The sequence below is a fragment of the Fulmarus glacialis genome, unplaced genomic scaffold (assembly GCF_000690835.1).
Source record: "Fulmarus glacialis isolate BGI_N327 unplaced genomic scaffold, ASM69083v1 scaffold22189, whole genome shotgun sequence".
Lineage (NCBI taxonomy): Eukaryota > Metazoa > Chordata > Aves > Procellariiformes > Procellariidae > Fulmarus > Fulmarus glacialis.
The window spans coordinates 42,847-54,250 of NW_009233126.1; the positions used below are offsets into that span (position 1 = coordinate 42,847).

Consider the following 11,404-nt stretch of genomic DNA (forward strand, 5'->3'; position numbering starts at 1 on the left):
GTGCTTGGACACCTGCTGCGCCTCCACACACCGTGTTTTTGAGCCAGGCAGTTTGGAGCACCCCACGGGCATAGACCCGGCTCATCCCCACCCTGCACCAGGCCAACACAGCCCAGGGCAAGTGGGAGTGCAGGGTTCAGCACCTCTGAAATGCTCAGGCTCACCCCACAGCACTTGTCCTTGCTGAGCATCAGCCCTGGCAGGAACCACTGCACCCCCCAGCAAGCAAGTACCAGCCCAGGTAAGCTCAGCTCTTAAACCCTCCCTGAGCATAGCCCAAGTGGGGGTGGGGAGGGGGGGCAGCCCTGCTACGCCCTGGGGAGCTCCTGAGGATCTGGGCAAAGCCATCCCAGCTGGAAGCATGCAGGGTCCTGCAAGGTGCAAGAGTGGCACCACAAAACCTTCGCAGCCACCCCCACAGCTAGAGACAGAGCAGAGCCACCTCCTGCTTTCTGAAAGCTTTATTTCATTGCATCCCTGTTTTTCACGTGAAATCAAGGCCTATGGCCACCTGGAACATGAAGAAGCGCAAAGTGCTCTTGTGCTGAGCATGGGCCAGACACTTCCCAGTAAGCTCTAGTTCCTGCAGCAGCTCCGCAGCACGGCTCTGCTCGGTCACTGGCTGGTCAGTGCTGGTAGCTGCACAAGGGGTGGCTTGGGGAGTTGCACAAGGGATGGCTTTATGCTCCAGGAGCCAAGAACTTCTGCTGACGCAAATGTTTCTCCAGGAAAGGCAGACCCTAACTCCAGCAGCACACACTCGGGCCCTGAGAACTGGGCCACTTCCACCTGGGCCACAGCTGTGCCCCCATCGCATCTACCTGGAGGTTGCTCCGGAGTGAAGGGTGCTTGTGGCAGAGCATTCCTGATGTCCCTAAGTTGCAGCCTCGGTCTTACCTTTAGGGGGTTTTGCCTGCGAAATGAACAGGGGCATCTTAGTATACAAGAGACAAGGGGACAGCCCAGGCAGGCAGTTCTGCGCTGCTCTGCTCAGTCCCTGCTCATGCGACCAGATTCATTGTTTGAGACTCCCACTCATGATTTAAGATCAGGCATTAGGAACTACTTTTTTTCCCCCAGTAGGATGGTGCAGCCCTGGTTCACCAGGAGCTGGGGGATCTCTGTCCTCAGAGGTTTCTAAGACTTGGCCAGATAAAGCCGAAGATGACCCGAGCTAGGGCTGGCAGCTCTCCTGCTCTGCGAGGGCCTTCCAGCCCACACCCTGTGACTCCCTGATTCACCAGGGCTGGGCAGTGCCAAACTGGGAATCATGCACAGCAAGAAAACCTGTCGCTGAACTGCAGCATCGGCACCAACACAGCACCGGGGCGCACTCTGAAGAGCTGCCCTCTCTCCACATGCAGTTCAGCCAGATTCAGTTCAGAAGAGGGTGAATAAATGTGGAGCTGGGTCAGGTTTCTACGGTAAGGTCCCCTCAGGGACTTCTTGTTGTCTAACAGTGGTTGAGGTCGTGGTACAGCTTTCCCTGCAGTCTGGGCACCAGCTGGGTCCCTCTCTTCCACTCTGCTGCCTGTTGGCATTAAACTTGTAAGAGTTTAATCTCTGTCAAGTTCAGTTCAGACCAGCCACCAAGCCCAAGAGTCGAAGTCTAAGAGCTGCTCCACCAGGGTTTTCCCAGATCTTGTGAACTGAGTTTTAACCAAGGGGCAGAAAATAATTAAATCTGCTTGCAAAACTTCACTCCAATCTCATCTCTCCAAAGTGGCCCCATCCTTACCTCCTCAAATTTCTCCTTCCAATAGAAGTCAGCCTTTGCATCCAGGTAGAGCAGAACCAGATCACAGAACACCGTGGCCTGGAGACAGACAAACGCAGCAGGGCAGTCAGCAGTGAAACTTCCTGCAGGAGTGCCAGGCCCTCTGCCCTGGCTCCCACGAAGCCCTGTAGCCGGCTGCGGGCCAAACTCCAGCACCTGGCCAGTGTTGGGGGCAGCAAGCCTGACCTGCCTCCAGCCCAGGCCACCCAGGCAGCTCCACTAAGTCCTCTTTGACCCAACCTGCTCCCATTAGCTGCACAGGAGGTTAGACGTGATCATCTGGGCTGCAATGTATGGACACAGGGTGGGGGCTGGTCCAGCAGAGAGCTGCCGTCCCAGCCATGTAAGGGACTGAGATGAGCACGTCTGGGAAGAAAGAGGGGGCAGGTGGGGGAGCCCAGGCTCCCCGTTACTCTGCTGAAAGGGAAAAGCCACAGAATTGCTCTACAAGGGACTGCCCCGTCTCGATGACCGCAACGCCATGTCCGTGCTGGAGCCAGACACTGGCTCCCTTTAGAGTCAGGGGAGAAACACAGAGAGGAGGTGCTCTCTCCTGCTGGCTAGACCAGCTAAAGCAGATCAGCCAGCAATGCTCCAGCGATGTGCCTTCCCAGGGTCAACACAAACACCCGAGCTCCATGAGATGTGCCCCTGACAGCCCCCTTGATCCAGCAGCGTCATTACTGCTAATGATCACAAACAGGAAAACAGGAGCTAACACCCTGCCAGCCAATCTCCTCTCCGGGGCTGGCAGGCACCCAGGAAGCCTTGCACCCAGGCAGGCAGGGGACAGAACAGATGAGTGGCAAATCCCAACCCACGGATCGGAGGAAAAGAGCATATCTGGAGTACTCACGGCACCAAAGAATGCGATGCTGGTGCCGAACCTCACGGCAGCAGGAAATAACATGGACTTCCCGGCCTGGTGAGAAACAGTGGGTGGAGGGGGAAGACAGCGGGTAGATAGCAGTGAGAGGGCTGTGGGACAAGCCCCGCTGGGCAGCGTGCCTAAAGCCGGGGAGGTGCTGGAGGAAACTGGGGTCATTTCTCTGTGCCCAGCTGCGGGAACCCGACTGCTAATGCCTTGGCTCAAAACCCCTTTGGCTGTCAAAGAAGGGATTGAGGCAGCTCGTGACTCGGTGGCAGCAGAGGTTACTGTGACCCACCTACTCCTGCATGTGTGGCGGGAGCTTGCCTCTTGCTGCAGGACCCCAGCAGCTGCCACCCACAGAACTACATCCCAGCGAACAGCAAACACAGCCCTGATGTGATGTGCCCCTTTCTGCTCAAATGAGTCTGGTATCTCTGAGGAAAGAGATTTTCGGGTTCCTGTCTCTCTCCTGGCTATTCTCTCCTGCTCCACACCTCCTGGACCTGGTCTCACTACCCAGAAGTGGTGCACCCTGTCCTGCACTGTGTCCTCCACTCTTCAGGTGAAAAGGCCACTGCTAAGCATGACAGACCAGCTGTGGACATCTCTTAGGGTGGCAAGTCCTCTCAGCACAGGCTCCATCTTGCACAGTTGAGATTTGAGTTGTCAGTGATGCTGCACAGAGTAGCATTAGCCATGATCATGCCCATGCCTTTTCTCCCCAAGGGTACAATTAATCAAGAAGGGATTAATTGTCCAGGTTCATCTTTGCCAGGGTGCTGCCACCATGAGACCCTCAGAGATGCCAACAGGCCCTCTGCCCAGACAAGCTCACCTTGCCTACAGGGCCCAGCACTTCACAACACCCATGTCAGATCCTCAACGAGGGAAGCCTCCCTGCTCAGGACATTACCAAGAAGTTTCTCTTCAAATGGGAGAGACAGTTTTTTCCTGCTCTGCTTGGAAAACTCTGGAAAGAGGTGAAGAGCTCACCGGGGTGGGGAGAAGTGACACCAGCAGGAAGCCATGGGGCTGACTGCAGGAGAGAGCAGCAGGGAGCGGTGCGAGGAGTCAGCCCTGGTGACAAGACCGCCAGGGCTGCGCATGTTGGGGTCTGCAGAGGAGATGGTACCTGGCCATGCACGGAGATGTCGAAGCGGATGCCATAGAGCTTCAGCAGGTTCCGGTAGAGCCGCCGCTGGGAGTCCCAGTAGTAGGAGGCAGTTCTGCGAGAGACATTGGACGTGGCTCAGACAGCCATGGCAGACCTGCGCAGGCAGTGAGGGAAGAGGACTGCCAGTGCCATACGATTGCTGGGGCTACCATGTGCCTCTGCATGCCTTGTGTCCTCCAGCAGGCTGGGACGTAGGTGATGCATGTGCTTCCATAACTCACTAGCTTGGCATAAGCAGCAGGGCATCAGTGTCCACTCAGCACCCAGCCCGAGGTCGCTAGGAGCACACAGCTCCCAGTGCGTCCAGTTCAGGGTCAGCACAGGCATGGACAGCCACATGTCCCTACCCTCAGGCAGGTAATGCCTTGCACAGCTCCAAACAGAGCAGAGCTACAAGATGTGGGAACTACCATGGCACCCTGGTACTGACAGACCCTGCGCTGAGTTACCACATCCCGTTGTTCCTGCTGCTCCTTTCAAAGCATCAATCAGGAAAATCAAGATCTCGACAATTGCTGTGTGCTCGACCCACAGGCCTGTGTGGCCACTGTCCCAGCATCCTCACCTAAAATTGTACCTCCTGTCCTGCAGGCTGAAGGAATACTGTGGCTGGCACTGGGTAGCAGAGTGATCCAGGTCGCAGTCCCACTCAATGCGAACTCCAATGCTCCCCCCCTGCAAAACACATTTCATTCCAGGAGAAGCACGAGATCAGAGATTTGCTGAGTTCTTTACTGTTCAGATGTTCACAGATCACACATTCCCTTAGCATTTCAGGAGTCAGTCCTGTCCCCCACCCCTTGCCCATATCCTTGAGGAATTTGGAGTCATTTTCCATACTTCAAAAAAAATAAGTACCAGCAGTGCGAGGTCTCCAAAGGTCTCTCCAGCTGCCTCCACCATGTCACGGACACGGAAGATGGGGCAGGAGGGGTTGAAGAACGGATCATACGTGCAGCTCTTGAAATAGGTGGGGTCATTGGTTTGCAAAGTATTGCATCTGAGACAGGAGAGAGAGAGGGGGAGCTGTCATGGGTGGAGTGGGTTGTGGGAGGTCAGGGAGCCCTGCGGCAGGACTGAAAAGGAGACCCTCCCACTGGAGTGGGACCACTAATGCTCCTGCTTCGGGGGGAGATAGTCATCGCCTCTCCTAAAGCCTCAGTTGGAGAAAGAGTGGAGGGAAACCGTCCCAGAGGAATCACACATGGAGTTATCATCCTTTACAGCACCTGCCATGGTCCTTCCCCTCCCAGCTCCTCTCCTCCATCTCTGCCTGTGCTTCTCCTTTCTTCCCCGGCACCCAGCTCCCACTGCTGTGAGATGTAATGACCCAGCTTGAGTTAGCGGTCTAGGGGTGATAGCAGGGGCAGTTCAGCTGCCCCAAGCCACGTCTCCTGCCAGAGTAAGGCAGCACAGTCAGCATGCCTAGGGCTGTGAGGCCAGTGCAGCCCTTTACTGGGCCTCTGCGAAACCATTTTGCAGGGACTAAAATGCAAAAATATATGGGGTAAAATGAGACCCTTGGGAATGACTGGCCTTGTCTGGCTCTGTCTGCAGTGCTCTATACAGGCAGACGGACACCAGTCCCTCTCTCTGAGGGCTCCCCATCCCATTGCTCTTACATCTGCAAACACAGATGCCGCTGAAGCGACCAGCATTCTCTTGAACACACCATCCTGAACCATAACTGCCCAAGCCACCACCCATCCTAGATGGCACAGGGCTTCTTGGATGCCTCGGCTGCTCAGCCCCTAGGCAGACAAGCTCAGCGCAGCGGCTGGACTAGGCTGCATGCGCAGTCCAGCTGGAGGAGCGTCATACTCACTTGGAGAAGTTAAATTTGGTGAAGTGGACAGTATTTTTTATAAAAAGAGTGAAATTCTCCGCCTCAGCCAGAAGAGGTTTCCTGGAAAACAACCACCAACGAACTCAAATTTTGCACAGCGGCCAAGGCACATCCCCATTCCCCTCGTTCTGCAGTCTCTTCCATGATCCCGGGACTTCGGCTACAATCGACAGTTCCAAGAAATGCTTTTGTGTGAAGTTCTCTGGGCTTAACTGACCGGTAGATCAATGTCAGAGATCTCCCTGAGCCCGGCTGCCCCCCAGGCAAGTATGATCAGGCCCCTGGTTACACAGAGCATAGAGGGAAATAACCAAAGCTTCTCAACGCCTGCTGTACCCTCACCCTGTGCCTTACCTGGGCAGGGTGTTGTTCTCCACAGGACACCAGCCATAGATCTCACAGGTGGAATGGGTGGTGTTGAACATCATACATTTCCCAGTTTTTATCCCTAGAAATGAGACAATGTATATCATTTACTATTCCTTTTCGAAACGTCTTCTCTGCAGTTCCCCTCCTGGGATGGTGCTCTGGCCACAGGCTTGTTCTGGCCTTCTCAAAACCTGAACCACAAAGACGAACCTGGGATCATCTTCAGTGTTTTCCCCACCCAACAACTTCTCTGTGAAACCTTCCCTTGAGGCTGAATGACAGAAGCTGTCTTACAAAGACAAGAAGCTGCTTGCTGCTGCCAGCGCCTGTCTGACCAGCGCAGCCTCTCCTGCCCTGTGGCTGCTGAAGCCACCCGCTCCCCGGGTGGGAACACAAAGAGCTGGGGCAATCCTGCACACAAAGCTTTGGCAACCAACCTCCCAGAGCTGAAACACCCTTTTCCAGCTGAACTCACAGGGGCTGCTAATATTAATCAGCATGAAATAAAAGCCAGGTTTTATTACAAAAGGAAAACCTGCCAATCACACGGCACACTGGTTTCCATTCCATCAGAAAAAAAGCACCCCTATATTTGCTGTGACAGTGCCTTGTGCCTGCAGCACCTGCTTGTCCAGCTGTGACAGGTCGCTGTAAGGTTTTGCCAAGAATAGATGGCTGGAGAGTTGTGCACACTTACAAAAAGCACTGAACTCGGACAGTCAGGCACCTTTGTGGATCTATTTGCTACCAAACATGAGGAATTAAATGATTTTATGTTTTTTTAGCAAAACACCCAGTACCGTTGCCACGAACCACTGGGTTTCCCATGGGACAGTCTGCATCTTCTGTGCACATCGCATCGAGAACAGAGGGGCTCTGAGAGAGACAGAGAGAAGCGCTGTTACTGCGCTGCACAGCTGCCTGAGGCCACACGGTCACTCACCCACATTTCTGCGCTGCTGGTCCTGTTTCTCCAAGCACGTCCCAAATGCTTACAGAAGACATCCACCATGTCCAGAACCTGGGCAGCCTCCAGCCAACGAGGAGAGAGGCATCTCTGAGGGGCAATCCTTTCGGCTTGTCTCCATGCTCTTTGGAGCGCTCGCCTCCTCCACCTCAGAGGCAGAGGAAGCCTTAGGAGCTAGCTGGGACCTTTCGGCTGGGACTGGGAACGAGCACAGTTGGGTTCAGGAGGGCCTTAATGGCAGAGCCCATTAAGCACCTTGTAAAGCACCACCACAATTCCCCGGGGGAAGAGCTGAAGACCCTAAATACAGCACAACACAAGTTTTACAAGAGACACAGAAAGCTTCACCCTCACTCTGGACCCACCTGATTGCCAGAAGCAGCAAAAAGCTCCTATTCAAACACAGAGAGATGATGGCAGGTGGGGGAATACGAGTAACACCCTCCCCCAACTACTCCCAGGCCATCGCAGGAGCCGCCACCTCATCAAAAACCCACCTCCCCAAGCACAGAGGGGCACAGAGGCCCCAAGGCAGTTGGGGAAACCCCAGTTATGGAATCAGAAGAAGCGGGGGTCTGTCCGGGCCCCTCCAAGGTCTGTCCCAGGACAGCCTCAGCCCCTTGTTCCATGTGTGAAACCCACCATAATGAGCTGAGAGGAACAGCTCTCTGAAGCACCTTTGGGCTGGGGGGGTGGGGTGCACTGCCTAGTGGTATGGGAATCATTACGGGATGCAGGAGAAGAGCATTTTGGGATTGCACAGGACATTTATGGAATGGGACGTTTAGGGGAGGAAGAAAAGGTATGGAAAGGGAGAGATCTAGGTGAGCTGAGAAGATCTATTTTCCAATGTACAAAACATTGGAAAATAGAGGGATAAAAGGATGCAAAGGACTGGATGCATGTAAAGAGCTGCTCCACACCTCATCAGCACAGTCCGTCCTGTCTTCGGACTAAACTCCATTTCTAACTATTTTCCTGGGTGAGGGGCTCTATTCTGCATGTGTGTATTGGGGTCTAAATGCCAGCAGCTGGATTGGGACCACAGGTTGCAGGGGCCTGTGTGCCTGGGTGCCACCAGCTATGGCAAGTGCAGGCATACACATGAACGTGTGATTCACAGCAAGCATCAGGCCGCCGGACAAGCCAGCGAGGAGGTGAAGGGGCCTGGGAGAAAGGCAAGGTATCTAAGGGCAAGCCCAGGGAGTCCTGTCTGACTGCTGGAGAGGGGTGGCTACTGGATTCATGTCCCTCATCCCCACTGATGGCCCAATCATAGCTTGCAGGACCCACCTGCAATGCTGTAATAAGCACTTATGAGAGCACTTTGTCATCCTGGATCCAAATCAGATATCATGGATTCAGCCTCCAGAAGGACTCAGACAACAGATATTTGCAGACGAGTGTGTCAGTCCCTTCCCAAGTCCAGGTAACAAGACACATGACAAGGGCCACTTGGCAGACAGACACTTCTGGGTGTTCAGGGCATGCAAGCTGCAAAGCGCAGGAGAGATTCAGGTACTGAAGACTGTGATGGCGTTACAGAAAACCTAAAACCTGGCCAAGAAGGTTTCAACCTCCCCTACCACCTTTTAGTGGAAATGAGCCTTGAAAAATCTGTCGGTGCTGGCATTCTTCACAGGCGTGATCCAAACCAGGTTACATGTGCCATAAGGGCATTGTGAGAGAAGCAAAGAGATCTAAACTCAGTTAAAAGCCCTCATAGGGCCCTGGATCTGTGCTTCTAAAGTTCTCTAAACCATTGCTGCATCTTAGTTGTGTAAGGGTCTAAAAGCTTGGGAAAATTAGGAGTAACAAATTTTTCTAGGAATCTACACAAGAACTGCAGGTTTGGGAGGGGACAGGAACATGAGCACACCAGCATTTAGAACATTTAGGTTTCTTGACAAGCAGGTGAACTACTACAAGTTTTCAGAAGACATTCCCCAAGGTGCTCACAACAGAGCTCAGATGCTGCTTGGAGTTCATAGCATTTGTGTTCTGGGACAGGGGTGATTTCAGACAGGGGCAGCAAAGATGTGCTTGTGTTGACAACAGAGACCTGTGCATAAACTCTTGGAACCTCACAGCTGAAAGGTTTATATTTACTTTCTGTATTCACAAATATGTGGGTAGAGAATGACTTTATTCTTAATCTTACCAGAAACAATTGCTGATTTCCAGCCCTCGACAGCTATGCAGACACATACCAGGGGCTGGGAAGCAAAGTTAACCTCCTTGGAGAGTAAATAACCAATAGCACCACATGTGACCAAAGCAGGATGAGGTTTCTCCCAAAATCTAACACCTCCTTCATCCCCTTAGGACACAGTCCTGTGCTGCTTGGGGCTGGGACCAGTGCTGCTCATGTGCACATCCATCAGCAACATCTGGACCTGTAAGAGTTAAGCTGGATGTGCTAAAGACCATAATTTAAGTGAAATGGTCCCTTAGCCCCAAAGCTTGCATCTGGACAGAGTGGACACACTGTCTGCCTAACACCTTCTGGCTCTAAGTCTATTTTGATCATCTTCATTAACCTTCAGAGCCCCTTGCAAATACAGGCAGAGGGTTTCCAACCACTCAAAGTATTTGAGATCAACACTGAAAGGTCTCCCTAAGAGATAAGTCACAGCTCAGCCACAGATATGAGCTCAACAGACATCAACTGCTAAAACAACCCATCCTGTGTTCGGGTGCTGCCTCTGACCCCAGCTAGACTTTTCCCTAGTCTGCCAGCACAGAATACTTTGGTAATCGAGAATATTCAGCAGTTCCTGCAAAGTCAAAAGCTGTCACTGCTAAATCTCCAAAGCTTTCCAAATATGAAAGTCAGCTACAGCCCCAAAGCCAGGAACTGAGAAACTACTGGAGAGCAGCACAGGGTGAAGGCTGTGACAGGCACCCAGACACACCACAGCACTGTAATGGGATGAAATGCTCTGCTCTCTCTGTATCCTTGACTTGCACACTGCAAAAACAAACATCCAGAGATGCCAGTCACTGCCTGTGAGGGAGTCCTGAAATGCTCTACAGCACATGTCTTCCCCTGGAGATGTTTCTGCAGCTATCAGTACTTTAGGAGTTCTCAACATTTTAAAGAGGAATCATTAGTACCACTTTCCCCGACCCAAAACCGGGGTCGTTCATCCTCTTCCGCAGCCTGCGGGCTGCGTTTGGAAAGCAGCCCAGCCTGGCAGCCTGCAGCACAGGGCGAGCTGGGAAGCAGGATCAGGCTGGGCGCTGCACAGCAGGCCACAGCAAAAGCCGAAGGGACCATTAGGACAAACAGTGCTTGACTCAGGCACAGGGTGCCAGCAGTGGCTTAGCTTAAAAGACATTTGCTCCTGTCTGCCAAGCAGGGTCCAGCCTGGGAGAGTTCAGTTGAGGAGCTGGCCTGAATTCAGCCTTAAAGGGAAGATTTCTCTCAGAGAACATGTACCACTAAGTGTTGGCTGACTGGGAAACCACCTAGACCTTGTGCTCCATTCCTTCTAAAAATAGGACACCAAGATGGGGAGGATACTAGTCCTGCAGCAGAGAGTTATAAAAGAAACATGACACAGGTATCCACAGAGCGTGTGTAAAAGCATCAGGAAAAATGGCAGAACAAAGCTATAAGAATGGAGCAGCAAGTCAAGAAACCAAGATTGTGTGTGAGACTCAAGAAGGAGCACAGGTAACAGAGGTTATTAGCTGGGGACAGCAGTGCTGATGCCAGCTGCAGTGTAGAGATGGAATAGCAACAGGGCAACACAGCTCAGCCTCCCCAGAGCAGCCCTTGTCCAAAGGTAGCAGAAAGCCTGTAAAGATCACACAGTGTCACTAGCCCTCAAGAAGCCCAGAGAGCTGGCAAGGACCCAACAGACCATGTCCGTTATCCTTCTGGTCACCACAAGTGATTCTGGCCAGACTGCTTGGATACACGTCTTGGTTCATGCAGGTATGACAGAGCAAGTGCAAATGAGCAAGTAAGATCTATGGAGCAATGAGAATGAGGGGAATCAGTTTTGTTTGGAATAAAAATCCATTTTTCCCTTCTGTCTGGTCTTGCACTGGGTTTTTCTGAGTTCCTGTACAGCTACAGAGCAGCAGCACTGACTGGCTTTATAAATCTAACTGCAGCGCTGGGCGCTCACTTACCTCGGGACAGGTGCCCTGGGCTTGCTTTGCTGTAGCAATGAAATTGGTCACCAGAAAAAGCACATTTTCTCCCTAGGAGACAGGAAGGCACCTTCAGCACGGGATTTACACCGTCACACTCCTCAGCAGCAGAACAAACAACAAATTTTCTTTTTTTGGCTTTGTAATTCACAATGTTAACGTCGCCTTTCCCTTCCCAAAGGGTTTTACCACAGCTTTTGCCAACCACCTCCCTCCCTCGGGACGGCTAAAGCGCC

At 52.7% G+C, this 11,404-nt stretch overlaps 1 protein-coding gene across 1 annotated transcript; it reads right to left on the bottom strand.

Moving 5' to 3' along the window:
* Nucleotides 1–484: 484 nt before the first annotated feature.
* Nucleotides 485–11,230, bottom strand: LOC104082198 (P2X purinoceptor 6-like). Its single transcript, XM_009585218.1, has 10 exons — nucleotides 11,148–11,230; nucleotides 6,838–6,913; nucleotides 6,023–6,116; nucleotides 4,681–4,822; nucleotides 4,388–4,497; nucleotides 3,781–3,874; nucleotides 2,634–2,699; nucleotides 1,739–1,816; nucleotides 898–913; nucleotides 485–639 (listed from the first exon to the last, which is right to left on the bottom strand). The coding sequence occupies exons 2-10, from the start codon at nucleotides 6,890–6,892 to the stop codon at nucleotides 485–487; spliced, it is 810 nt and encodes a 269-aa protein (XP_009583513.1). The 5' UTR covers nucleotides 6,893–6,913; nucleotides 11,148–11,230.
* Between the last annotated feature and the right edge of the window lie 174 nt (nucleotides 11,231–11,404).

Bases quoted from the DNA above. Each gene is read 5' to 3' on its own strand.
- LOC104082198 (XM_009585218.1), bottom strand. From the start codon at position 6,892: ATGTGCACAGAAGATGCAGACTGTCCCATGGGAAACCCAGTGGTTCGT. The intron at 4,823-6,022 runs GTAAGGCACAGG...CTCCTGTCTCAG, and splicing joins GAGAACAACACCCTGCCCAG to ATGCAATACTTTGCAAACCA. The intron at 1,817-2,633 runs GTGAGTACTCCA...GTCTGTCTCCAG, and splicing joins GCATCGCATTCTTTGGTGCC to GCCACGGTGTTCTGTGATCT.